The sequence below is a fragment of the Hylobates moloch genome, unplaced genomic scaffold (genome assembly GCF_009828535.3).
Source record: "Hylobates moloch isolate HMO894 unplaced genomic scaffold, HMol_V3 SCAFFOLD_12, whole genome shotgun sequence".
NCBI classification, from domain to species: Eukaryota; Metazoa; Chordata; class Mammalia; order Primates; family Hylobatidae; genus Hylobates; species Hylobates moloch.
The window spans coordinates 22,640,931-22,664,700 of record NW_026652287.1 but is presented as its reverse complement, the minus strand read 5'-3'; the positions used below and the strand labels follow the sequence as shown (position 1 = coordinate 22,664,700).

General features: G+C 44.7%; 1 protein-coding gene across 2 annotated transcripts in view; it reads left to right on the top strand.

The window, feature by feature from the left end:
* The window catches only part of ATP2A2 (ATPase sarcoplasmic/endoplasmic reticulum Ca2+ transporting 2), a 72,045-nt gene extending 48,932 nt beyond the window's left edge, over positions 1 to 23,113 (top strand). Inside the window, exons 9-21 of one of the 2 annotated variants that reach the window (XR_004250691.2) lie at positions 4,322 to 4,410; positions 4,913 to 5,015; positions 5,740 to 5,871; positions 11,314 to 11,436; positions 11,537 to 11,755; positions 12,694 to 13,029; positions 14,267 to 14,487; positions 15,268 to 15,470; positions 16,926 to 17,011; positions 17,289 to 17,422; positions 18,045 to 18,162; positions 18,247 to 19,815; positions 22,315 to 23,113. Coding sequence is in view for 1 of the 2 variants with exons in the window: in XM_032168712.2 (XP_032024603.1) it covers positions 4,322 to 4,410; positions 4,913 to 5,015; positions 5,740 to 5,871; positions 11,314 to 11,436; positions 11,537 to 11,755; positions 12,694 to 13,029; positions 14,267 to 14,487; positions 15,268 to 15,470; positions 16,926 to 17,011; positions 17,289 to 17,422; positions 18,045 to 18,162; positions 18,247 to 18,516 (2,034 nt within the window). In the remaining variant the exon portion in view is untranslated. Of the gene's footprint in view, positions 1 to 4,321; positions 4,411 to 4,912; positions 5,016 to 5,739; positions 5,872 to 11,313; positions 11,437 to 11,536; positions 11,756 to 12,693; positions 13,030 to 14,266; positions 14,488 to 15,267; positions 15,471 to 16,925; positions 17,012 to 17,288; positions 17,423 to 18,044; positions 18,163 to 18,246 lie in introns of both variants that reach the window. The other variant, XM_032168712.2, reaches the window with a different exon arrangement.
* Positions 23,114 to 23,770: the final 657 nt, after the last annotated feature.

Sequence of the window (23,770 nt, the reverse complement as noted above, 5' to 3'; positions counted from 1 at the left end):
TGTAAGACAATTAGAGAAATTATATTTTCCTTTAATTAAAAAAAAAAAAAGCTGGGCGCAGTGGCTCACGCCTGTAATGCCAGCACTTTGAGAGGCCGAGGCGGGTGGATCACCTGAGGTCAGGAGTTTGAGACCAACCTGACCAATATGGTGAAACCCTGTCTCTACTAAAAAGACAAAAATTAGCTGAGTGTGGTGGCGTGCACCTGTAGTCCCAGCTACTGAGTGCTGAGACAGGAGAATTGCTTGAACCTGGGCGGCGGAGGTTGCAGTGAGCCAAGATCACGCCACTGCACTCAATCCTGGGTGACAAGCAAGACTCCATCTCCAAAGAAAAGAAAAAAGACAGGGTCTCACTCTGTTGCCCAGGCTAGTGTGCAGTGACACAGCTGTGGCTCACTTACAGCCTCAACCTCCCAGGCTCAAGTCCTCCCACCCCAGCCTTACAAGTAGCTGCAACTACAAGTGCATGCCACCATGCCCCACTAATTTTTTATTTTTTGTAGAGGCAGGTTCTCACTATGTCACCAGGCTGGTCTTGAATTCCTGGGCTCAAGTGATCCTCCTGCCTTGGCCTCCCAAAGAGCTGGGCTTACAAGCATGAGCCACCACACTCAGCCTCCTTTCTAATTTTCCTGATCCTCTGTCTCTAGGTGTATGTTAACAGACAAGTTCTAGAGAAAGCTGCTAGTTAACCTCCCTACCTGAAGTCCTAATTGGTTTTTCTATCACACGTTGAATGAAGCATGCTTTTTCCTAAAAAGTAGATAGTCATCTCTCGGTATTCATTGGAGATTGGGTCCAGGACCTCCCTCAGATACCAAACTCTGCAGATGCTCAAGTCTCTGAAATGAAATGCTTCAGTACTTGCATATAACCTTGTTCATCCTCCTGTATACTTGAAATCATCTCCAGATTACTTAAAATACTTAACATAATATTATAAATGATATGTAAGTAGTTTAACTGTGTTGTTTAGGGAATAATGACAAGAAAAAAATGTACATGTTCAGTACAGATGCAGTTATTTTTCCATCTGCTGTTTAGTTGACCGTGGATGTGGAACCCACAGGTACAGAGGGCTGACTAAAATTGCTTTTAACTTGCTTTATTCTGTGTATTCATCATATATATTTTTTGTTTGTTTGTTTGTTCTTGTTTTGAGATAGAGTTTCACTCTTGTTGCCCAGGCTGTAGTGCAATGGCCCGATCTCAGCTCACTACAACCTCCGCCTTCTGGGTTCAAGTGATTCTCCTGCTTCAGCCTCTCAAGTAGCTGGGATTACAGGCATGTGCCCCCACGCCCGGCTAATTTTTTGTATTTTTCGTAGAGATAGGGTTTCTCCATGTTGGTCAGGCTGGTCTCGAGCTCCTGACCTCAAGTGATCCACCCGCCTCCTCGGCCTCCCAAAGTGCTGGGATTATAGGCGTGAGCCCCCGTGCCCGGCCATCCTATATTTTTTGACCATCATTTGATAAAATAAATAATTTAAACCTGCTGTTAGAAAAGTAACAACTGAATAAATAATGCAATAATTATACAGCTGGATTATTTTGTATAATTCACTTTCCTTAGGTTTTGCTTAGACAACTTGGTACGAGTCTATTCCAAAAGGTACACATGACTCATACAGAGTAGACATATGTCAGATATTTTATTCGACTCATTAATTATCAAGGAATCTATTTGAGGAAGTGTTCAATATTAGAATATTAGAATAGGGATTGCTAGGTTAGATTACAAAACTAATGTCTTATAGGGGAACCTCATATAACATGAGCATTTATTTAATAGCACAGTGTTACATTTTCCTAGAATGGGCTTGTTAAATAATGCTTCTGTATGATATTGAAAGGATGTAGTTATCTTGGCCTTTTCGTCAGGTTTTAGATAATTATTTTTAACATCGGAAATTGTTTTATAATCAGTTAAGCCCTGTGAATTTTTAACTTGCCAATTTTAAGTTCAGGATGATTTTTTAGATACAGGTTCTCCCTCCCCCGCAAGCTCCTTGTGAAGTCCAAACCCACATTTAGAATTGACAGAACTGGGGTGTTCCAACTTTCAAAGTAGAAAGCTTCTAGGTTTGTCTTAGGTTTCTCCAGGATATTAAGGTGTTTGAGCTACTTAAGTTCTTATTTTTTGGAACCAAAAGGTTGGATGAATCGGCCAAAAGTCAGTTTTGTCATACTGGTTGTTTCAGGAAGAGAAAAAGGAATTTTCTTATTTACTATTTTGTGTCTCACTTAGCCTGAAAGCTTTAATTCCTCAGAATAGTCTTTATGTCCATGAAAGTAAGCCATGTGTAAAATTGTAATTTTTAAAATTTCAGTTTCCCAGTTGATTATAAAATTTTTTTTGTTCTGTTCTCCCTCAAATGGCTTGACTTAAAATGTTTTCTTATAATGAAGAAAAAGCCTGCCTGTTCTGAGTGAAGCTCTACCTCACAACAGGAAGCTGGTGCTAATTGGTATTCTGCAGGAGGCTTCTTGCAGTAGTATTGCATAACTGCCCTTGACTTAGGAAGATTTTCATCCTGCATATCCTAAATGGTTGACTTGCTCACAGTCAAAAATGTCTAAGTTCATTTAGGTTTAGCTAATGTAGATTCAAATTCTGAATGTCTTTTAGAATATTTTGGGCTTTGGTATAGACTCAAAGAATTTCACATTTTTGGCTGGGCACGGTGGTTCACGCCTGTAATTTCAGCACTTTGGGAGGCCAAGGCGGGCGGATCACCTGAGGTCAGGAGTTCGAGACCAGCCTGACCAACATGGTGAAACCTCGTCTCTACTAATATTACAAAAATTAGCTGGGCATGTTGGCAGGCGCCTATAATTTCAGCTATTCGGGAGGCTGAGGCAGGAGAATCACTTGAACCCGGGAGGCGGAGGTTGCAGTGAGCCGAGTCGTGCCATTGCACTCCATCCAGCCTAGGCGACAGAGTGAAACTCCCCCTCAAAAAAAAAAAAAAAAAAGTTATTTTAAAATAAAGATTAACTAATTTCCTTATTGAATGTGAGATGAATTGCTATGAAAAGATGTGTTTTTAAAACACAACATAGCTTTGTTGTTGTTGTTATTACAGAGTTTCGCTCTGTCGCCCAGGCTAGAGTGCAGTGGTGCAATCTCAGCTCACTGCAACCTCTGCCTCCCGGGTTCAAGCACTTCTCTCCCTCAACCTCCCAAGTAGCTGGGATTACAGGTGCCCACCACCACACCCGGCTAATTTGTTATATTTTTAGTAGAGACGGGTTTCACCATCTTTGCCAGGCTGATCTTGAGCTCCTGACCTCATGATCCACCCACCTCGGCCTCTCAAAGTGCTGGGATTATAGGCGTGAGCCACCGTGCCAAGCTCAACATGGCCTTTTTAACTTGAGTTTTACATTTTTAAAATTCCCCTTAGAGAATGATTTGATCAGATTATTAATTGCTCATATTTCAGAGAAAGCATGAGAAAATACAGTTTCGACATCACTTTCTGTAATTTTTTCTTTTTAGAGGAGGTTTTACAAGTTTTCATTTGCAATGAAAACACAAGCCTAAATCTTACTTTTCCAAACTGGGCTTCCGAATTATAATTTGTGAATGCAAATCAAGCAGTGGAAAAATTATCTTTAAGAAAATAGCTTATGTCGCTTTAAAAAATAAAATTAATCCTTTCCTAAGCATGCTTCCATCTGTATTGTCTAGGGAACATCAGTTCATTCAGCTCTGCGGGCTCCTTACTGTATACATATAGTTATGCAGCTTCATAGAACATGAGCTATTGCCACAATAAAAATAAGTGGGAAGGAGCAGAGAAGCAGTTTGTCTTATTTTACTCGGGAAATGTTTATGCAACTCTGAAATGTGAGTTTATTCTTCCCAAGCTTTTGTGCTTAGCTCTAAGGCAGGACTACCTAATACCACTCTCACAGCCAGCCATTTGAAATTTGGGATTCTGAGCAATCTAAAGAGTAACTTGTCTCTGGAACTGACCTTTTGCTGAACGAGAGTCCTCATAACTTGGGTTTTATGTGGGTTGTTGTGTCTTTGGTGCCACTGCTGCTCATTCATTCAGCACCTCAGTGATGCTGTTTTTCATACTGTTCGATTGGTTGGGGGTGTGATGGGCGAAGCAGTCTATATAATTAAGCTAGTTAGGATAAGGGACAGTACTGCTGATGCTGAGTGAGCCTCAGTGAGTTTTATTAAAGTTGTTTTTGTAAATGAAAAAGGTTGTTTGCCTTTGTCTTAAGCTAACAAAGGTAGTTTATTTGTGTAGTATTTTTTTAAAATCCCTTTTAAATACTCTGATGTGCTCTTGCCCTACAGATGTTCATTCTGGACAGAGTGGACGGTGATACTTGTTCCCTTAATGAGTTTACCATAACTGGATCAACTTACGCACCTATTGGAGAAGTGTGAGTAACCCTCCTCCTCATTTAAAGGATCCGGTGTGGCAATTTAGTATTTTTATTGATTTGCAGCATGTCTACAAAGTTAAGACAGCTTTCTGAATGTGGCTCAAGTCAACACTTATTACTAAAGTAGTAAATGTTTTTAAAACAAAAACTTTGAAAGATGAACCAAAGGTTATAATCCAGTCATCTTTTTGCATCTTCTGGGCTCCAAACTTTCAAGAGGGATTGTGTTTGTTATTGTTATTCACTGATGCCAGTGGTGGAAGAATTGAATTGACTTAAGAATGTCTGGTCTTTTTACTGATTGATTTCTGATATTAGAGATGCATTCTCTCTTTTGTTTTTGTCTAATATTGGCTCTGGCATGAAATTCTTTGGAATTTTTTCCAGTATGCTATCCCAGAAATTCTGTTTTCATTATTAAACAATTGCGGGGGGTGGTGGGGGGGGAATGAATAGTGGCAACCATACCCTGCTCTAAGAGTGTTTTCTCTTTGGGCAGGCATAAAGATGATAAACCAGTGAAATGTCACCAGTATGATGGTCTGGTAGAATTAGCAACAATTTGTGCTCTTTGTAATGACTCTGCTTTGGATTACAATGAGGTAAGTCTCTTCATAAATTAGAAGAAATGGCTGTTCCTAGTTCAAGGGTGGGGTGGGTGGAGTGAAAGTCTAGCCTGCCTTCTTCCCTTTTGAAAGTCAAGGGTGCCTGATTTTGTTTCCCCCTTCCATTCAGAACCTTATGGTGAGGCCAGCATGACCTCACCAAAGAAAGCTGAAGAGCCTTTCACATATCCTCTGTGACTGAGCATTGCAGTTAGTTAACTAAAAGTTGTAGTATATGTGATGTTCTTATCTGTTGATAGCATACTTAGTATAAATGAATAAAACCCAGGATTGAAAATGCTTTCCTGAAAGCAAAGGGTATAGTTTCTATCTCAATGGTAAGCCAGTCCCTGTCAGAGACAGAATGTGAACTCTTCAGAATGATAAGCAGTGACATGGAATTACATTATTATGTGAAGATGCTCTTTGAATTAATAGTGTGATCAGTGGCTTCTTATGTTTGGGTGAAATAATAAATACTGTGTTTGATGTCATATTTAAGGGAAACGAAAAACCTACTTATTACAATAAGGTCACATGCACACCTGTACTTTGAGTATGTTTTTAATTATCTGGGTCACCTGTTCCAGAGGAGGATAAAAATGGCCTTACACTGTTGTAATAGAGGACAGATTGTGCTTTTGTGGAAAAAAATATTAAAGAGAAATTTATCTGTGTACTTCTCCCTTTTTTCTACTTTCTGTGCCTTTAACCAATATAGGCAAAGGGTGTGTATGAAAAAGTTGGAGAAGCTACAGAGACTGCTCTCACTTGCCTAGTAGAGAAGATGAATGTATTTGATACCGAATTGAAGGGTCTTTCTAAAATAGAACGTGCAAATGCCTGCAACTCAGTGAGTATTTGAACCTGGTTTATTGTTCATGCTGCTTATCAGTCGTACTATATATACTTAGTGTCTGCACTGTCCTACTCTCTTAGAAAACTAATTATACCTTATCTCCTCAAACTTACAGTATTTCCTTCCCCATACTCACTCTCAGGTAAGATGCTTTCCTGTGTATTTGACCAAGAAAATAAAAGCAATCGATAGCTAATTTCTATGAGTGACCCTCGGTGCCCACAGGGGCTGCTTTCTCCCATAGTGCTGTGAACAGTGTTCTTGCTCCTAGCAGAAGCCACCTCCTCCCAACATCTTTGCTGCATTATTGATTTCCATCTCTACTAGATGTTCTTCAGCATAGGGGGAAATAATAGTGTCTTTCTATCTTAAAACTTTCCTTTGACCTTATTTCCCCTGTCAGCTACCACACTTTCTTTTCCTGTTCAATTAAACTTTTTTTTTTTTTTTGAGATGGAGTCTCTCTCTGTCGCCAGGTTGGAGTGCCATGGCGTGATCTTGGCTCACTGCAACCTCCGTCTCCTGGGTTCAAGCAATTCTCCTGCCTTAGCCTCCCTAGTAGCTGGGATTACAGGCACACACCACCATGCCCGGCTAATTTTTTGTATTTTTAGTAGAAACGGGGTTTCACCATGCTAGCCAGGCTGGTCTCGAACTCCTGACCTCAGGTGATCCACCCGCTTCAGCCTTCCAAAGTGCTGGGATTATAGGCATGAGCCACCGCGCCTGGGCATCAAACATTTCTTAACTCCTTTGATGAGACCAGCATAACCAAATACCAAAGGTCAGTGTGGTGGTGGTGGTGGCAGTGGCAGAGGGCACTGACATTGTCCATGTATACACTGAACAAATAAGTGGCCTCTGAGCCTTTTTCTTTCTGCCTGTCAGAATCTTTGAGATAGGGCTCATTCGACCAGCATCTCTATGACAAGGGCCAGTAGCAAGGATGGGAGTCTCCACAGTGAGTTGGACCTGTGTGAGGTTCCTCTCAAAGAGCTGCTGCTCCCTCCTGCCAAGACTACCATACTGGACCTGTCCTGCAGTACTGGCCTTAGATTTCTGTGGCCTCACAAACCCGGGGAGCCTAGACCTCAGTAGAAACACTTTGCAATGGCTGCTGGTGGACACTGGCCATCCATTGAGTCTCTAGCACCTGGGTCTCCTCAAAAGACTGGTCCCCCTGCCTGTCACTTGGCTCAGCTTAAGAACTTGAAATGGACCAGGTGCAGTGGCTCACACCTGTAATCCCAACACTTTGGGAAGCTGGGGTGGGAGAGTCACTTGAGGCCAAGAGTTTAGGTTGCAGTGTCACTGCACTTCAGCCTGGGCAACAGAGTCAGACCCCATCTCAAAAAAAATTAAGGCCTGAAGTGGCTAAACTTGAAGGATAACTTCCTTTATCTTATCCTGGCCAAAGTGATAGATGATTGCTTGGATGAGAAGTGATATGCAGATAAGATGTTGCAATACACAAAGTCTGTGTGGGTCAGTTAGTCACGTGGGTGCCAAGGACAGGTGGGAGAGAAGAAGCAAGCTACAGAAGCAGCTCAGGAATGGGAACTGTGGAAGCTGGTTGTATTGGAGGAAGGAGTGTGATGCCCTCAAAGCAGCCAAGGAGGAGCAGTAAGGAGCTTAGGGACGTAAGTCAGACTCTCAAAGTCTGTGTCTGGTTCCTGCCCCCACAAACCACCACCCAGGAAACATCATTCCTGAGCTGTGTGGCGGCAGCAGCAGCTGCTCCTTTTATATGGCAGACAGGCTGATTGCTTGTTGGGCAAGAGCCCTCCTACACTATCTTAGAGTGAATACCCTCTATCTGCAGTCCAGGGTCTACACAGCCACATGGTCCTCTAATAGGTCCACCAGACCATTTGCCTACAAACAGCCTCATCCTCAGTGCCCACTGTCTCCTAGCTGTGGAGCTTGGATTCCCATGGAATTGGGTTCTGCCGAACATACCTCTTTTTAGTGTCAGACCTACCCGTCTGTCATCACCATGGGGCTGCCAGTCAGTACTTTTGCAGCCTCTTTGTAGGACCTTGTTGTAACTTAGGGTTCCCTGGTAGAATAAGGAGCAATGGGAAGGGGAGAGGTCCTGCATGCCTGAAGGAACAGGTCTGGGGAAGGAGAGAGGTGAAACTCAGCCTTTTCTAGTTGTCATACACAGCTGTATAAAGGCAAGCCTCATTTAGCAAAATGATTAGTTGTCACCACGTTTAATGCTTTTTGTATGTCATAAACCCTTTCATCCCTTCCTGGGTAATAAGGGCAAATGAGGAGGCATTGTGTCATTGGGGGGTAGTACAGCCTGAGTCGGGAGGGAGCAGTATACCTGTTTTCTTTCTTTTTTTTTTTTTTTTTTTTTTTTTTTTGAGACGGAGTCTTGCTCTGTCGCCCAGGCTGGAGTGCAGTGGCATGATCTCAGCTCTCTGCAACCTCCGCCTCCTGGGTTCCAGCGATTCTCCTGCCTCAGCCTCCTGAGTAGCTGGGATTACAGGCTAATTTTTGTATTTTTAGTGGAGATGGTATTTCGTCATGTTGGCCATGCTGGTTTCAACCCCTGGCCTCAAGCAATCCGCCCACCTCTACCTCCCAAAGTGTTGGGATTACAGGCGTGAGCCACCGCGCCCAGCCCACCTGTTTTCTTAATAACCTCAAATATCAAGCATTTTAGTGACCACACAAAATCTCAGGGTGAAAAGTTCTAGACCATCATGTCCAGCCTGCAGGTAGGGACACCGAGCCCTTCCATGACCTGTGTGGCGTAGTCTTCCGGTTAGTGTGAGGCAGCATTTTGTCTCCTTTATATTGTCCTGAGAAAACAAAGCTCACACTGGAATTGAGAATGTCTCAGCTGAAGTATAGATTCCTTTTCAGTAAACTGATGCACAATTCACAAATAGCAATCTCAGAGCCATGAAGGCCTTGGACCACTCCTTTGGCTTCTTTCGTCTATCCATGTGTCTTCCATGAACCCGAAGCAGTCTGCCAGTAAGTAAGGAGGTGGATCCTGGCAGAGCCACGCTGCCTGTGATTTATTAGTTGGTGTAACTAAAAATCTAAGGCAGCCTGAAAACAGCTTCACAGATTGAGGGTTTGAGTCGTTTAATTCTAGACTGCCGACTACTCCTGCCGAGTGATGGGAAACAAGTCATGTCATGGGGCTGAACCAGCACTGGCTCACTAGCCAGTGACCACACAAGTACGGGCAATGCTGTCATCCTTGTGTCTCCCTGTTCCAGAGCTCCCTTGTCCCATCTTTTTCACATCCCTTGGCCAAGGGATCGGAAACAGCTGTCATGCTGCTTCTTCACTAAGGAGTTCCAAACACAAGCTCTTTGCCTCCCTTCCTACTTGAGACAGCAGGAACCCATGTGTAGTTTAGAAGCAGAGAGAGCAGGTCCAGCGTTTTGGCCCCATGGCTTGTTTGGCTCGGTCCATGGTTCTTGGCTAGCCTAGTACTGAGAGGGATTTCCCTCCCCTACTCCCAGCCCAAGACCTCTTACCTGAGAAGGTCCACGCCTTCCTCAGAATCATTGTGTGTTCCTTTAGTCATCCCAGTGCCATTGGCACAAATGTTTAATTGAAACTAAACACACATATGATTGAGATGATACAGAATCCAGCGTAGCACTCATACCCATTCCTTTGCTGCCTGAGGCGGTTCAGTGGCTGGCAGGCCAGCAGGATCGCTGCAGGGCCCTGAGCCCCATCTAGTCAGTTCATCAGCCTTCAGTCCTCCCGTAGCTTCCTAGGTTAGATGCTGATGTTCTTGGGGATTTCTATGATGATTTTTAAATGTGTGTCAGTGGGAGCAAATTAATATAATTAACTCACCACATTAACCAAATTAAGGTGGAAAAAACAATAAGGTCACCTCAGTAGGTGCATATGATGAAACCCATCTATCACACCAAACTAAGACTATAAAAGCATGTCTTTAACGCTGACGGTGTGTTTACACAGAGACCATGCTAACATAACAGAATTCTCACCATTTCTACGCAGTATTATATTGGCATTCCTGGTCTGTGTAATAGGCAAGAAAAGTATAAAAACTGGAAGAGAAGGGGTATCTTTAGTTGTAGGTAACGGTGTAAAGCCAAAGGTTTATTCTCAGTCCTCATCTTACCTATTTTGTTGGTGCTGTTACTCTCTCCCTCTTTGAAGCACCTCTTCACTTGGCTTCCACGATCCCACACTTGCTCTCCCTCCCCGGCCTCTCATTCGAGGTCTTCTTAGCTGGGTCTTTCACATAGCACCAGGAGGTGAAGGCTCCATAGTTCTCAGCCATTTCTGTCTATAGTTACTCCCATGATCTCTTCTGGTCTCATGACTAATCAGTAGCCACTAGCTATCTAAAACTACTTAGAATACTTAAAAAAAAAAACTACTTAGAATACCTAAAAACACTTCCTTAGATGCCTTAGCCATATTCACTTAAAGTGCTTGTCCATCACGTGTGACAGCCACATGAACAGTGGCCACAGAGCATTGCCATCTTTCGAGAGTTCTGGTGGACAGCTCTGCTTGGGGCCATCTCTTCACTTCCAGCGTTCCCTAGTTTAAGTCAGTGTCATTATACTGAATGGTATTCCTTGTCTCTCTTCAGCCAATGCTTTTGGTTTTTGAGACGGAGTTTGCTCTTTCGTCCAGGGTGGAGTGAAGTAGCGCAATCTCGTCTTGCTGGAATCTCTGCCCCCCTGGCTTTAAGCAGTTCTCCTGCCTCAGCCTCCTGAGTAGTTGGGATTATAGGTGCCTGCCACCACGCCTAGCTAATTTTTGTAGAGACAGGGTTTCACCATGTTGGCCAGGCTGGTCTTGAACTGCTGACCTCAGGTGATACACTGCACCCGACCACCTTCAGCCAATTCTTGACAACTAGAGCTTGAGACCCTCTGTCGTCTTCCTGTTTTACTTGTCTTAAAAGCCAAATGCCCCATAATGATTTTTGAGGTCTTAATGACCTGCTTCTACCGTCCTCTGCCATTACCTGTCTCACCTTTTGCTCATGTGAACTCTATTCCAGCCACATCGGCACTCCTTTACTATTCCAGGACTTGCCAGGTTGCACTTCCGTTCTCTGCCTGGTGGGTCTTCACCACCACCCACTGGATTCACACACATCTTTTCAGGCCCCATGGGGCCATCTTTATTCAAATGTTACCGCCTTTGGCCACTTTATGTAACAGTACGATATGTACGTATGCAAATTTTCTGTCCCCCTTCCCTTTTTCTCTATAGCACTTGTGTTACTTTTGCATCTTAGTCTGTCTCTCCCAAAATAGGGGACAAGTTTCATGAGGGCAAAAACCTGTCTGTTTTGTTTATTGCTATATTCCTAGCATCTGTCATGTAATAGGTGCTTACTGTTTGTTAGGTAAAAAAGTTCAGAAATTGCCACCCAGTAGTATTCCATATTTGTTCCCTTTGTAGGTCATTAAACAGCTGATGAAAAAGGAATTCACTCTAGAGTTTTCACGTGACAGAAAGTCAATGTCGGTTTACTGTACACCAAATAAACCAAGCAGGACATCAATGAGCAAGATGTTTGTGAAGGCAAGTATGGCAGATTGCAATTGAGATGTTCTTAACCAGGGTTAAGATCCCGGTGAACCAATAAAACAAAATTGTTGATGTAAATCTGTAACATTTCTAGGGTGCTCCTGAAGGTGTCATTGACAGGTGCACCCACATTCGAGTTGGAAGTACTAAGGTTCCTATGACCTCTGGAGTCAAACAGAAGATCATGTCTGTCATTCGAGAGTGGGGTAGTGGCAGCGACACACTGCGATGCCTGGCCCTGGCCACTCACGACAACCCACTGAGAAGAGAAGAAATGCACCTTGAGGACTCTGCCAACTTTATTAAATATGAGGTTAGCTAAATGAAAAGTTTCTTTGTCCACACCCTGCACGATTCATTGTGTTTAAACAGTACTCCTTGAAGCAAAAGGTCAAACAGTTCTCACTTTTGCCAAGAAAGAGGTGTGGTTATTTGTTTTTCTGCCTGCCAGCTGTGTCACCCTTAAAATTTAGATTGCTGCTTCAAACATACATAGTTAATAATTTCATAAAAGTGTCATTTGCAAAGTAGAATAATCAAGATGAGCTTAAATAAGCTTGTAAACCCCATTTTGCAGCTCATCTAAGTCATGATTTTTTTTTAATTGGGGATATTTCTAGAATATTCATTAGTACTGAAGGTCAAAAGATCCAAGTTGGAGATTCCTTCCACTTTTCTACTCAGAATAGAATTATTTTATATCAAGGATGTGACATCCTAAAGCTATGAACAAAATGAAGAAGCGTCGGTACTGTGGGCTCAGAGTAGCACAAGAGTTGAAGAATGGTTTGATAACAGGTGTAGTGGTATTCTTTTTTTCTCATAAGAAAATGCAGAAACCGGCCAGGCACAGTGGCTCAGATGCCTGTAATCCCAGCACTTTGGGAGGCCAAGGTTGGCGGATCACCTGGGGTTGGGAGTTTGAGACCAGCCTGACCAACATGGAAAAACAACATCTCTACTAAAAATACAAAATTAGCCAGGTGTGGTGGTGCATACCTGTAGTCCCAGCTACTCTGGAGGCTGAGGCAGGAGAGTCTCTTGAACCTGGGAGGCGGAGGTTGCGGTGAGCTGGGATTGCGCCATGGCACTCCAGCCTGGGCAACGAGCGAAACTCCGCCTCAAAAAAAAAAAAAAAAAAAAGAAAGAAAATGCAGAAACCTGTCCCAATGTTTAACTGGGCATTTTTTCAAACTAGGGGACAAAAACGAGAATTTGCCACTTTTATTTAAAGTGATGCTCTTAATTTAGACCAATCTGACCTTCGTTGGCTGCGTGGGCATGCTGGATCCTCCAAGAATCGAGGTGGCCTCCTCCGTGAAGCTGTGCCGACAAGCAGGCATCCGGGTCATCATGATCACTGGGGACAACAAGGGCACTGCTGTGGCCATCTGTCGCCGCATTGGCATCTTCGGGCAGGATGAGGACGTGACGTCAAAAGCTTTCACAGGCCGGGAGTTTGATGAACTCAACCCCTCCGCCCAGCGAGACGCCTGCCTGAACGCCCGCTGTTTTGCGCGAGTTGAACCCTCCCACAAGTCTAAAATCGTAGAATTTCTTCAGTCTTTTGATGAGATTACAGCTATGGTGAGCATGTTTGAACATGTACAGGTGACTCAGGCTACACAAGCACATAGTAGACTCTAATTTTGACCACTGAATTTTTTTGTCATAGCTCCCTAATTTGGAATTTGTCATGATTTGGGTCTTTTCTCTAGAATTCAGTGAATCAGTGGTTGGCATGTTGTGTGCTACTTGCAGGGAAGATCCTAGAGTCGTTTAAAACACAGAAGGGCCTTCCAGATCAGTCCCAGAGGAACAATCTGGTGATCTAGTCTCTTTTTTTAAATGAGATGTGTTTTTATCGTAAGTTTTCTGAAAATTGAGGATGTAATCAGTCAGTTGTTTGGATCACCCTGCTTTTAAGTTGGATGTTCTTTAAGAGCTAGCTGTTGGTGAAGCATTTCCAGTATTCTTCCCCTCACCTGATTTTCACCCAGATATATTATGTTAAATTTACTTTATTCTCTTTAAAAAAAAAATCTTAGTTTTGAAACACACTGTATGTGTACTCTGCTCTCCCCCAGAGGTAACTGAAGTTGGAATTTAGCAACAATATTAAAAACATGGGAGTGCTGTTTTTGTGTCTGTAGACAGTATTATTTTTGCATGCATTTGAAGGCATATTTTTTGGCCGAGTGCAGTGGCTAATGCCTGTAACCCCAACACTTGGGAGGCCGAGGCAGGTGAATCATTTAGGGTCAGGAGTTCAAGACCAGCCTGGCCAACATGGTGAAACCCCGTCTCTACTAAAAATACAAAAAATTGCTGGGTGTGGTGGTGGGTGCCTGTAATCCCAGCTACTCGGGAGACGGAGGCAGGAGAATCGCTTGAACCCGGGAGGCATGCAGTGAGCTGAGACTGCGCCACTGCACTACAGCCTGGGCGGCAGAGCGGGACTCCATCTCAAATAAAAATGTGCATATTTTTGCAATCTGCATCTTTCTACTTGAAATTTATCCATGTGGATACAAGTACTTTTTCTTGACTGCCACATAGGTTGTGTTTTTGTTTTTAGTAAGATAATACAGATACATTTGAAGTCCCCTTTGTCCCACTTTGGTAAACTTATTTGGTAATTTTACATTTCCTAGGTAAAATGTGTTTTGTGACACCAACTTACGAAACAAAAATTCTATAACTCTTTGACAAGAGACCTACGGCTCTATTCATTTTCCTCCTGCTTCCCATTCCGTGGGCTTTTGCCTAGGGGTGTGAGTGTGGCATGCCAGTTGGCTGACCCAACCATTGCTTTCCCTTTCAGACTGGCGATGGCGTGAACGATGCTCCTGCTCTGAAGAAAGCCGAGATTGGCATTGCTATGGGCTCTGGGACTGCGGTGGCTAAAACCGCCTCTGAGATGGTCCTGGCGGATGACAACTTCTCCACCATTGTGGCTGCCGTTGAGGAGGGGCGGGCAATCTACAACAACATGAAACAGTTCATCCGCTACCTCATCTCGTCCAACGTCGGGGAAGTTGTCTGGTAGGTCTCTGTGACAGCATCACTTACTGTACGCCTTTATCTAAATGGGTCATGGAGCCCAGTTCTCGCAGTTTGCTCTCCAGATTGCAGCAGCTTTGGTCTTTGTGCCTGAGTTGGAAGGGGGAAGTGGGCAAGACAGAAATGCCTTATGGAAGCAGTGGTGCTTTGGCCCTCGGGAGGGTTGTCTGCAGCTGCCCCAACGTGCAAAGAATCCTCTTTAACATGAAACTGAGCTTAAATTAACCAGGTAGTCACGTGAAATTCTTGCTCTCCAAAAGTTGGCTTTATCTCAGTCAGCTTAATTATTTTTTTATTTTTATTTATTTTTTTGAGACAGTCTTGCTGTCGCCAGGCTTCAGGCAGCGGCATGATCTCAGCTCACTGTCCCCTCCACCTCCTGGGTTCAAGCCTCCCGAACAGCTGGGATTACAGGCATGCACCACCACTCCCTGCCACTTTTTTTGTCTTTTAGTAGAAATGAGGTTTCACCATGTTGCCCAGGCTGGTCTCTTAACTGCTGAGCTCAGCCAGTCTGCCCACGTTGGCTTCCCAAAGTGCTGGCATTACAGGCATAAGCCACCGCACCCGGCCTCAGTCATCTGAATTTAAGTAATAAACTAAGTAAAAGTGAGCTTTAATTCAAAATTGGGTATAAGTATTTTACAGATTACCTGAAGTTGTTGTCATTTATTTTTCTGGAGGGCGGGGTGATGATGCTCTTTAAATAGTGGCTAGAAGTCATTTGGGCTCTCTTTGTCTTCTTTTCTTGATTGGAAACAGTATTTTCCTGACAGCAGCCCTTGGATTTCCCGAGGCTTTGATTCCTGTTCAGCTGCTCTGGGTCAATCTGGTGACAGATGGCCTGCCTGCCACTGCACTGGGGTTCAACCCTCCTGATCTGGACATCATGAATAAACCTCCCCGGAACCCAAAGGAACCATTGATCAGCGGGTGGCTCTTTTTCCGTTACTTGGCTATTGGCTGTGAGTACAATTTTTTTATATTACTGATTTTTAAACACAATGTTTGTGAGCTGAAATTTTGTAAATTCATCCCTTAGAAGCATATTTTTTCTTCTTTCCCCATATAGGGTAGCAAAAGACAGAGATGCCCTCTTACAGTTCAATGAACTATACACCCAATTTTACTAAAGTCCTTTCACAGTTCCAGTTTTAGCATCCTGCCCTTACTTGGGCTTTTGTGAATGAGCAAATGAACATCAGGGTTTTCAGATTTAGCCCTGTGTGCAAAGGGATAAGAATGATTCACACTGGGTTCTGCCTTCTAAGAGTTCATAGGTGGGATTTAAATAGATAATTGTCACCAAGATATAAAACTTAGTCCCTGTTTCCATAAGAGAAGGGCTGCGCAGTGGCTGGTCCCTTTTATACATAAATTATCTCTTTAGTCCTTGTCTGCCTCACCCCGGGTGCTGTTGGTTCTTCCCCATTTCATAGATTGGGAAAGTGAGGTGAAATCACTTCCCTGGGATCCCATAGGAAGGCATTATGTTTTCATAATATATTCACATGACTTCAAATTCAAAAAGCACACAATGGCATAGAATGGAAAGGGTTTGGGCTGGTCACTTCCCTCTGGCGTTGAGGTGCTCATGTACCCTGTGCCCTTCCGGAGAGATTCCAGCATGCTGTGCACACCTGCATGTTGACCCTTGTCTTGCCTTCTTACTGCTTGTCAGATCCTTCCATATCTGGACATGTGTAGTGCCTCATCCTTGCAGCCAGCGGCCTTCATGCTCCATTGTAATTCATGGGTTAGTGGGTATATGCACTTGTTGTTTTTGATGCTACCACATGGGGATATTTGCCTCGTCTGAATTCTGTGTATTCTCTGCTGCATCTTGTTGCTTCTTTGCAATACACTTCCTGAATTCAAAGCTAATACTGGGGGGAATCCCAGGAGCTGCTGAGGGCAGGGCCATGCTGTTCAGTGTTCCACCCTAGCTCCTGACGGCATTTCCCTAGAAAGCTGCTGCTGGGCCTCTAATGGAGCGAATAAATCTGTGTACAACTAGGCAGCAATAGTTTGCCCAAAAGTCATGGTGTGATCTAGTCCCCCGACACTGTGCAGCCTTACATGGAGGACACACACACTTGCAGCCTTGAAGTACTATCCGCTGAGGGGAGAAGGCACGGCAAGGGGAAAGGTTGGCATAGGATGGAGCAAGTGCTTTTTCGCACACATTCTGGAGGAAAAGTTATCCAGTTCTTCTGTTCTAGAAATACCCCTGTCCTTCAGAAACCGGGGTCTAGTTGCTCTGGCTACCAGGCGTGAGCAGGTGGTGGTAGCACCACAGGCTCCAGTTACCATCACTGTCCCATGTCTTTGATCTTCATCCTTGGGATTGGCCTGCATGGCCTCGGTGGCAGCGAGCCCTGCAGAGGCAAGTGCGTCAGCATCATTATGTTTGTTCCCAGGTTACGTCGGTGCTGCTACCGTGGGTGCTGCTGCATGGTGGTTCATTGCTGCTGACGGTGGTCCAAGAGTGTCCTTCTACCAGCTGGTACTCAGTCACCTTTCTTTCTGTACCTTACATGAGAAGTGTTGTGAGGCCTTGACCTTTCTGTGGTTTGCGTATCTATCAAATCATCTTAAGACTCAAACGATAAACAGTTACATCTAAGATGATTCTGAAGGACCAGGGCTTCTCTGAGAAATTGGGGTAAACCTCTTGGCTGGCTTTGCATTCGGGCTGGTCTGTGTTAGGCTTGGTATGGGGTTGGTGCCTGGACTTGGGAAATATACTGGGCTGATAGGAATTTGATTGGATTTTCTTGCAGAGTCATTTCCTACAGTGTAAAGAGGACAACCCGGACTTTGAAGGCGTGGATTGTGCAATCTTTGAATCCCCATACCCGATGACAATGGCGCTCTCTGTTCTAGTAACTATAGAAATGTGTAACGCCCTCAACAGGTTAGTGCACCTTCACGGCAGGCTGAGGCGAGCATGCTGACTGCCAGGGCACCGGGAAATTGTGTGTAGTCACGGTTGAGGATCACAGGACAGTTCTTCCCTTCCAAAAAGAAAGGAGAACAGGCAATACCAGTTTTAAAAGCATGAGCTGTCGTCACCTCCAGGAAGTAGTGGGAGTGCTTTTAGCCCTGTGTTTCTTAGGAGCTCTTCCTTAAAAGAAACCGTGGGGGCCAAAAATAGGAACTTTGGTACCCCTGTATGCCAGCACCCACAGGGAAGGAACCTCACCCTTTCATACAGACGAATGGTACCATCCAATTAAGCCCGTGACAAAAATGGAAATTTCTAAATAGCCCAAGTCTCCAGGGCAATTGGGAACAGCTTTGAACCCACTAAGATGGGGTCTGCTATGCCAAAACATAGATATAAAATTCACAGTTTGCCCTGCATTAGGACATTCTCGTCTTCAACTTTGCCACTGTAGAAAGTGGAGTTAGTTAGGTCAGTGGATGGTGCCACATTAACAGCCGCCTTACTGAAGTGTAGTCCAACAGGGTCTTACTGCCACTGTGACACGTGCCTTGCCTTGGGGGTGCGTTCCCCACCTCTCCTTGCTCTGCAGCTTGTCCGAAAACCAGTCCTTGCTGAGGATGCCCCCCTGGGAGAACATCTGGCTCGTGGGCTCCATCTGCCTGTCCATGTCTCTCCACTTCCTCATCCTCTATGTCGAACCCTTGCCAGTAAGTGGTTGGGTGGGGCTTGGGCTGGGGACCAGCCACCTCCTTCCTGGGGAGGCTGGAGGCGTGACACGTCTTCTCTGTCAGCTCATCTTCCAGATCACACCGCTGAACGTGACCCAGTGGCTGATGGTGCTGAAAATCTCCTTGCCCGTGATTCTCATGGACGAGACGCTCAAGTTTGTGGCCCGCAACTACCTGGAACCTGGTAAAGAGTGTGTGCAGCCTGCCACCAAATCCTGCTCGTTCTCGGCATGCACCGATGGGATTTCCTGGCCGTTTGTGCTGCTCATAATGCCTCTGGTGATCTGGGTCTATAGCACAGACACTAACTTTAGCGATATGTTCTGGTCTTGACTGACAGTTTTCCATAAAGAAGATGTTTAACTTAATCAATTAATTTTTTTATTGTTTAAAGCAACTGTCTATTTCTGCTGAATTTTCACATGAACATACTGGCTGGTGACGGAGGTTTCATACTCTAGATTTTGTTTTGCTTTTTCTGACTCCAGTGGGGCAAGATTTTCCTTTTTTATACACATAATTAAAGTGTCCATTGACATGTACAGAGAACTAACACTATTTTATGCAAATATTTTTTTGTAGATGAAAAAGCATGTACAGTGTTCTGTTTAATACTCATCCTTGTATAAAAAAAATAGTTGAGCCAGCAGACATTGTCAGCAAATTAATTGGCAGCAGATTTTAGGAAATGAATGTGTGTGGTTTTTTTTTTTTTTTTTTTTCTAAAAATAGCATGTATTGTGTCTTTTGCATGATGATCTGGATTTAATTTGATATCACAGTCTAATTTTTATTCATAAGCCAATTTTTCTGCACTGAGCAGAGTCTTGCTACCTCAGTCAGTATTGTTTTGGTTTGCTACTTCCCTCACCCACCCCACCCCCACCTCTCCCCCGCCCTGCTTGGCTTCTTCTTTAGGATTGTGATGGTTCGTTCTGTTTACATCAGTTTTAACGAGAGGTATGCCTGTACTCGCTTGTGCAGAAAACATTGTTCCAGATTCAATCGACTGGGTTTATGTCCCCTCACATAGTTTTTAAGGTTATTTATTTAAATGTCTAATGTATTTTATTGTAACAGACATTGTTTGCCAACATTGCCTATTTCAGTGGCACGTCACAATCTAGTTTTAAAAAAATAAAACATTTTAAATGGACAGAGAAAAATAACTGTCTTGTCTTTAACTCTTAAGTGGCTTACCTGGGACTAACAGACATGTCCAACTTTCTCTCCAGTTCTTAGCTCAGAACTTTAGTTGTACTCTGCTTGAGGGGAAGAAGGCTCCTGCTCTGCTGTGTAGGTAGTCATAGGAATTGTATTCTTAATGTACAGGCACTAATTGTCATCTGTGATGTACATTTTATGCAAGTTTCTGCTGGCCTGGTATAGAGAACATAAGGGCAAGTGTGTGTGTGTGTGTGTGTGTGTTTTGTAAAATCTGTAAATAGCACATGACCAAATGAACATATTGTATAGAACTATTTTTATTTGAATGTGGCACTAACCACCACCACCGTTACTACGATCAGTGTTTGCGCATGTTCGAGATGAGTCTCACCAACAGTGTGTAAGTCATTAACAGTCCTAACTGTGGTGTTTTCCTCCAATGCCTTCCAACATCCATCAACTAACGTGAGTATTTTCTTCCCTGGGATTTGGATGGTTTAGCCTAAAGGTGACTGCCACCAAGTGAGATAACTGTATGTCACTAACTTATAAGCCGCCCCCATGGCAGACGCTGCTGTGCTCCCTGATGCCCTGTGAGCACCGGGGTTGCCTGTGGCACCTGCCATGTGACGGGCGCGGCATCGGCTGGCTGGAGGTGTGGCTTCCATAGACCTCCACAGGCTGCCTAGGACAAGATGACCGGGAGGGCCCAAGCCAGACAAAAGCCAGAGTGGGGAGAGAGGCATTTCAGCCAGACCAACAGGCTGAAGGAGCTGTGCAGACTGTATTGCTAAAATGAGGGTTCGCAGCTGCCAGGAGTCATCCCAGAACATTGCTACTTATTCATTAAAAAGCTAAAAACTAGTGAAGCAAGTAACTGAACCAGTGAACTCTGGGTATCGATAGGTTCATCTTAAATAGGCCACTTCCCCACTCCCCCACCCCCCCCTTGCTTGGTCTTGTCCTTTGTGGCTAAGACTTATCTCTGCAGGGGATGTTAAAGCACAGTTAGTAGGACATAGCTCTGCACCGCCCAAAAACCAGCTTACTCCTTAGCTAGGGTGTGAGGCCTTGACTATATTCTTGAAAATGTACTTAGGCTCTGGTTACTGGGATGGCCAGTAGATGTAATGCAGATGATTGATTGGAGTTTGGGGAGAGTTAGGAGGCATCAAGCAGGACAAGGTGCTGCTTAGTTCAGAGGGCCACGTTCAAGGGATGGAGGTGGAACCTGGAGACCGACTCTTAAAAGCACAGTCTGTGGTTGGGCGCGGTGGCTCATGCCTGTAAGTCTCAGCCCTTTGGAGGCCACAGCAGGATTGCTTGAGCCCAGGTGCTCAAGCCAGCCTGGGCAACAGAGTAAGGCCCTGTCAAAAAAAATCAGCCTTACTGTGAAGCCTCCAAGGCTGCTTGCAGGCAATTGTGGCTCTCGGGAAGGGGGGCTGCTTTGCCCAGCAGGGAACATTTAGGGCAGGGGGTAAATTTTGCCAGTTTGAGCATCATGAGGTGTAACAAGAAATGGGTTGAATGGGCCAAATGCAAGGAGTGCATCTCTGGGCTGCAAACTGACTTGAGTGCTGCACTATTACTATTCTGTGCAAACAAAACTCACAGCTTTTCCTGACTCAGTTCCTTGACTTAGTGCCCTTTACAAAAAAAGTTTAGTAGTGTGTGGCCTGCTGTCACACAGCCCCTGGTTAGCTTCATGGTTTTTCAGCTTCAGACCCCTCCAGCCCACAGAGGAGCCCATGGAGGGACTCACTTCCCTTGGTCCAGACAGCTGGGAGTGGGTTAGGCCCACTGCTGCTTTGAGCAGGGCCACTTGGTCCATTTCACTGAAGGCTTTGCCAGGTGAAAACATTTCAGCATCTCCTCCTCAGTTAGGTCAACCCATAAAGACCAGGTCCAGCACCATGGTCTTGGCACATCCCTGGCCTCAGGCCCTCACCTAACAGTGAGGCAGCAGCTGCCCAGCCCCACAGTGTGCCTGCTGTCAGGCGGCTCTTGCCTGAAACTTATTTCCACATTCTTTCCTGATGGCAGGTGGCTGAAGGCCCAGCCATTAATGTCACTTGTTACCACCCTGTGCCTCCCTTGGCCTCTCTGAGCTTTGCCCAGACCAACAGTCATTACATACCCTAACTGGGACACCACTCTGCAGAATGCAGATGCTCCATTCTGGAAGAAGCCGTCCCTTGAGCTCGGTGAGCTCCCAGGCAAGCAGGGCATCTGGCCGACTTCCCTCACAACAGCTGCTCCCACATCCCCTCGGACTGGAGCTTCAGTCCTGACTGAGGCGGGCAGACCTAAGAAGACCTGAGACCACAAGCATTAGCTCAGTGTCTACCAAGCGTCTAGCCACTGTCCAGGGCCAGAGCATACCATGTCTGCAGTGCCTGTGAGCAGAGGCAGCAGTTGCCCTGTGACTAACCACCAAATTGTCTAAACACCCCCTGCAGTTAGCGAGAAGGGTAGGCTTCATCCTCCTTTACTGAGGAGAATGATGCGGAGGAGTTTCCCCTCCAGGGCTAGGCAAGGCAGGCCAGCAGCCAGAGGCCGGGTGCCCACAGGGCAGGGACAGGAAGGCTGTGCTGCTACTGGCTGCTCACTTCTCCATCAACCTCCCTCTGCACCACTAACCAAGACCTTGCCCTCTTGCCTGTCTCGCTGCTTTCACAGCTGCAATGATTGTGTCTGCCTCGTGGGGTTTTCCTCCAGAGCCTTTATTCTGTAGCCAGACGACACGAGGAGGCTGTGTCACTGAGCCAGTGCTTCTAGATGCTACCCTGTGTGGGCAGCGCCTCAGGGACAGTAAATCAGAAATGCTGGTCTTGAAATCTTGAAAAGATCAAGCTGAATGTTCCTTTTCATCTGTCGCTGTTGATCTTCATCTATTTAAATAGGTATTCTAACGTTTCCTCTCTGTATTTCATGAAGCTGATTTCCTCTCTCTTTCCTTTTCAGCAATACTGGAGTAACCGCTTCCTAAACCATTTTGCAGAAATGTAAGGGTGTTCGGTTGCGTGCATGTGCGTTTTTAGCAACACATCTACCAACCCTCTGCATGATTGATGTTGGGGAAAAAGAAAACTAAAAAAGTTCCCAACTCACTGTGTGCTATGTGGAGGAAATGTGTATTTACCAATGGGGTTGTTAGCTTTTAAATCAAAATAATGATTACAGATGTACAATTTAGCTTAATCAGAAAGCCTCTCCAGAGAAGTTTGGTTTCTTTGCTGCAAGAGGAATGAGACTCTGAAACCTTATCTAAGAACTTGGAAGCCGTCAGCCAAGTTGCCACATTTCTCTGCAAAATGTCATAGCTTATATAAATGTACAGTATTCAATTGTAATGCATGCCTTCAGTTGTAAGTAGCCAGATTCCTCTCCAGTGACATTGGAACATGCTACTTTTTAATTGGCCCTGTACAGTTTGCTTATTTATAAATTCATTAAAAACACTACAGGTGTTGAATGGTTAAAATGTAGGCCTCCAGTTCATTTTCAGTTATTTTCTGAGTGTGCAGACAGCTATTTCGCACTGTATTAAATGTAACTTATTTAATGAAATCAGAAGCAGTAGACAGATGTTGGTGCAATACAAATATTGTGATGCATTTATCTTAATAAAATGCTAAATGTCAATTTATCACTGCGCATGTTTGACTTTAGACTGTAAATAGAGATCAGTTTCTTTCTGTGCTGGTAACAATGAGCGTCGCACAGACATGGTTTCAGGTAAATAAATCTATTCTATGATAAATTCTCAGTGTGGTGGTGACTGTTCTCCTGTGGGAGGGGGACTGATGGGCACCAAGGGCCTCCACTCTGCACCCGGGCCTGCCCCTCTACGGGGAAGCAGGGGAGGCTCAGTCTGGGCAGGGTGGCCGTGTGACTAGAGGGGACAGGAACCTCTTGCACTCGACTTCACGGTAGACAGGCTGACTGGTAGGTCCGCCCATGTGAAGCCCACCCTGGAAGCTGAGTGTGTGTTACCAGTGGGGTCTTAAACACACAAGGCGTCACTCGTCGGTGTGGTGAAGAAAGCCAAGACTCCGTGCTCTCCATTGTTAGCAGCCCGGAAAGATCAGGAGACTAGCAATGGAGAGATGCTTCTTAGGCTGTTCAGATCCAAAACTTCCACATTCCCCATTGTTTATAGGTATGGGATAGAGAGGTGAACAGAACTGAAGCAGCTGTTGGAATTCATTTGCTGGTTACTTTAGTGCTTATTTGGCAGTGATGGGTTTGGGATTGGGCTTTTGGTTTTGCACATTCCCTAAAATGGTTCTTTTATCACTTTTAAAAATACCAGGATACAAGGATAGCTGGATGATTCTATAAATCTAATTTTTAAAACTATCAGTTCTGGGTAGGCACGGTGGCTCACGCCTGCATTCCCAGCACTTTGGGAGGCCAA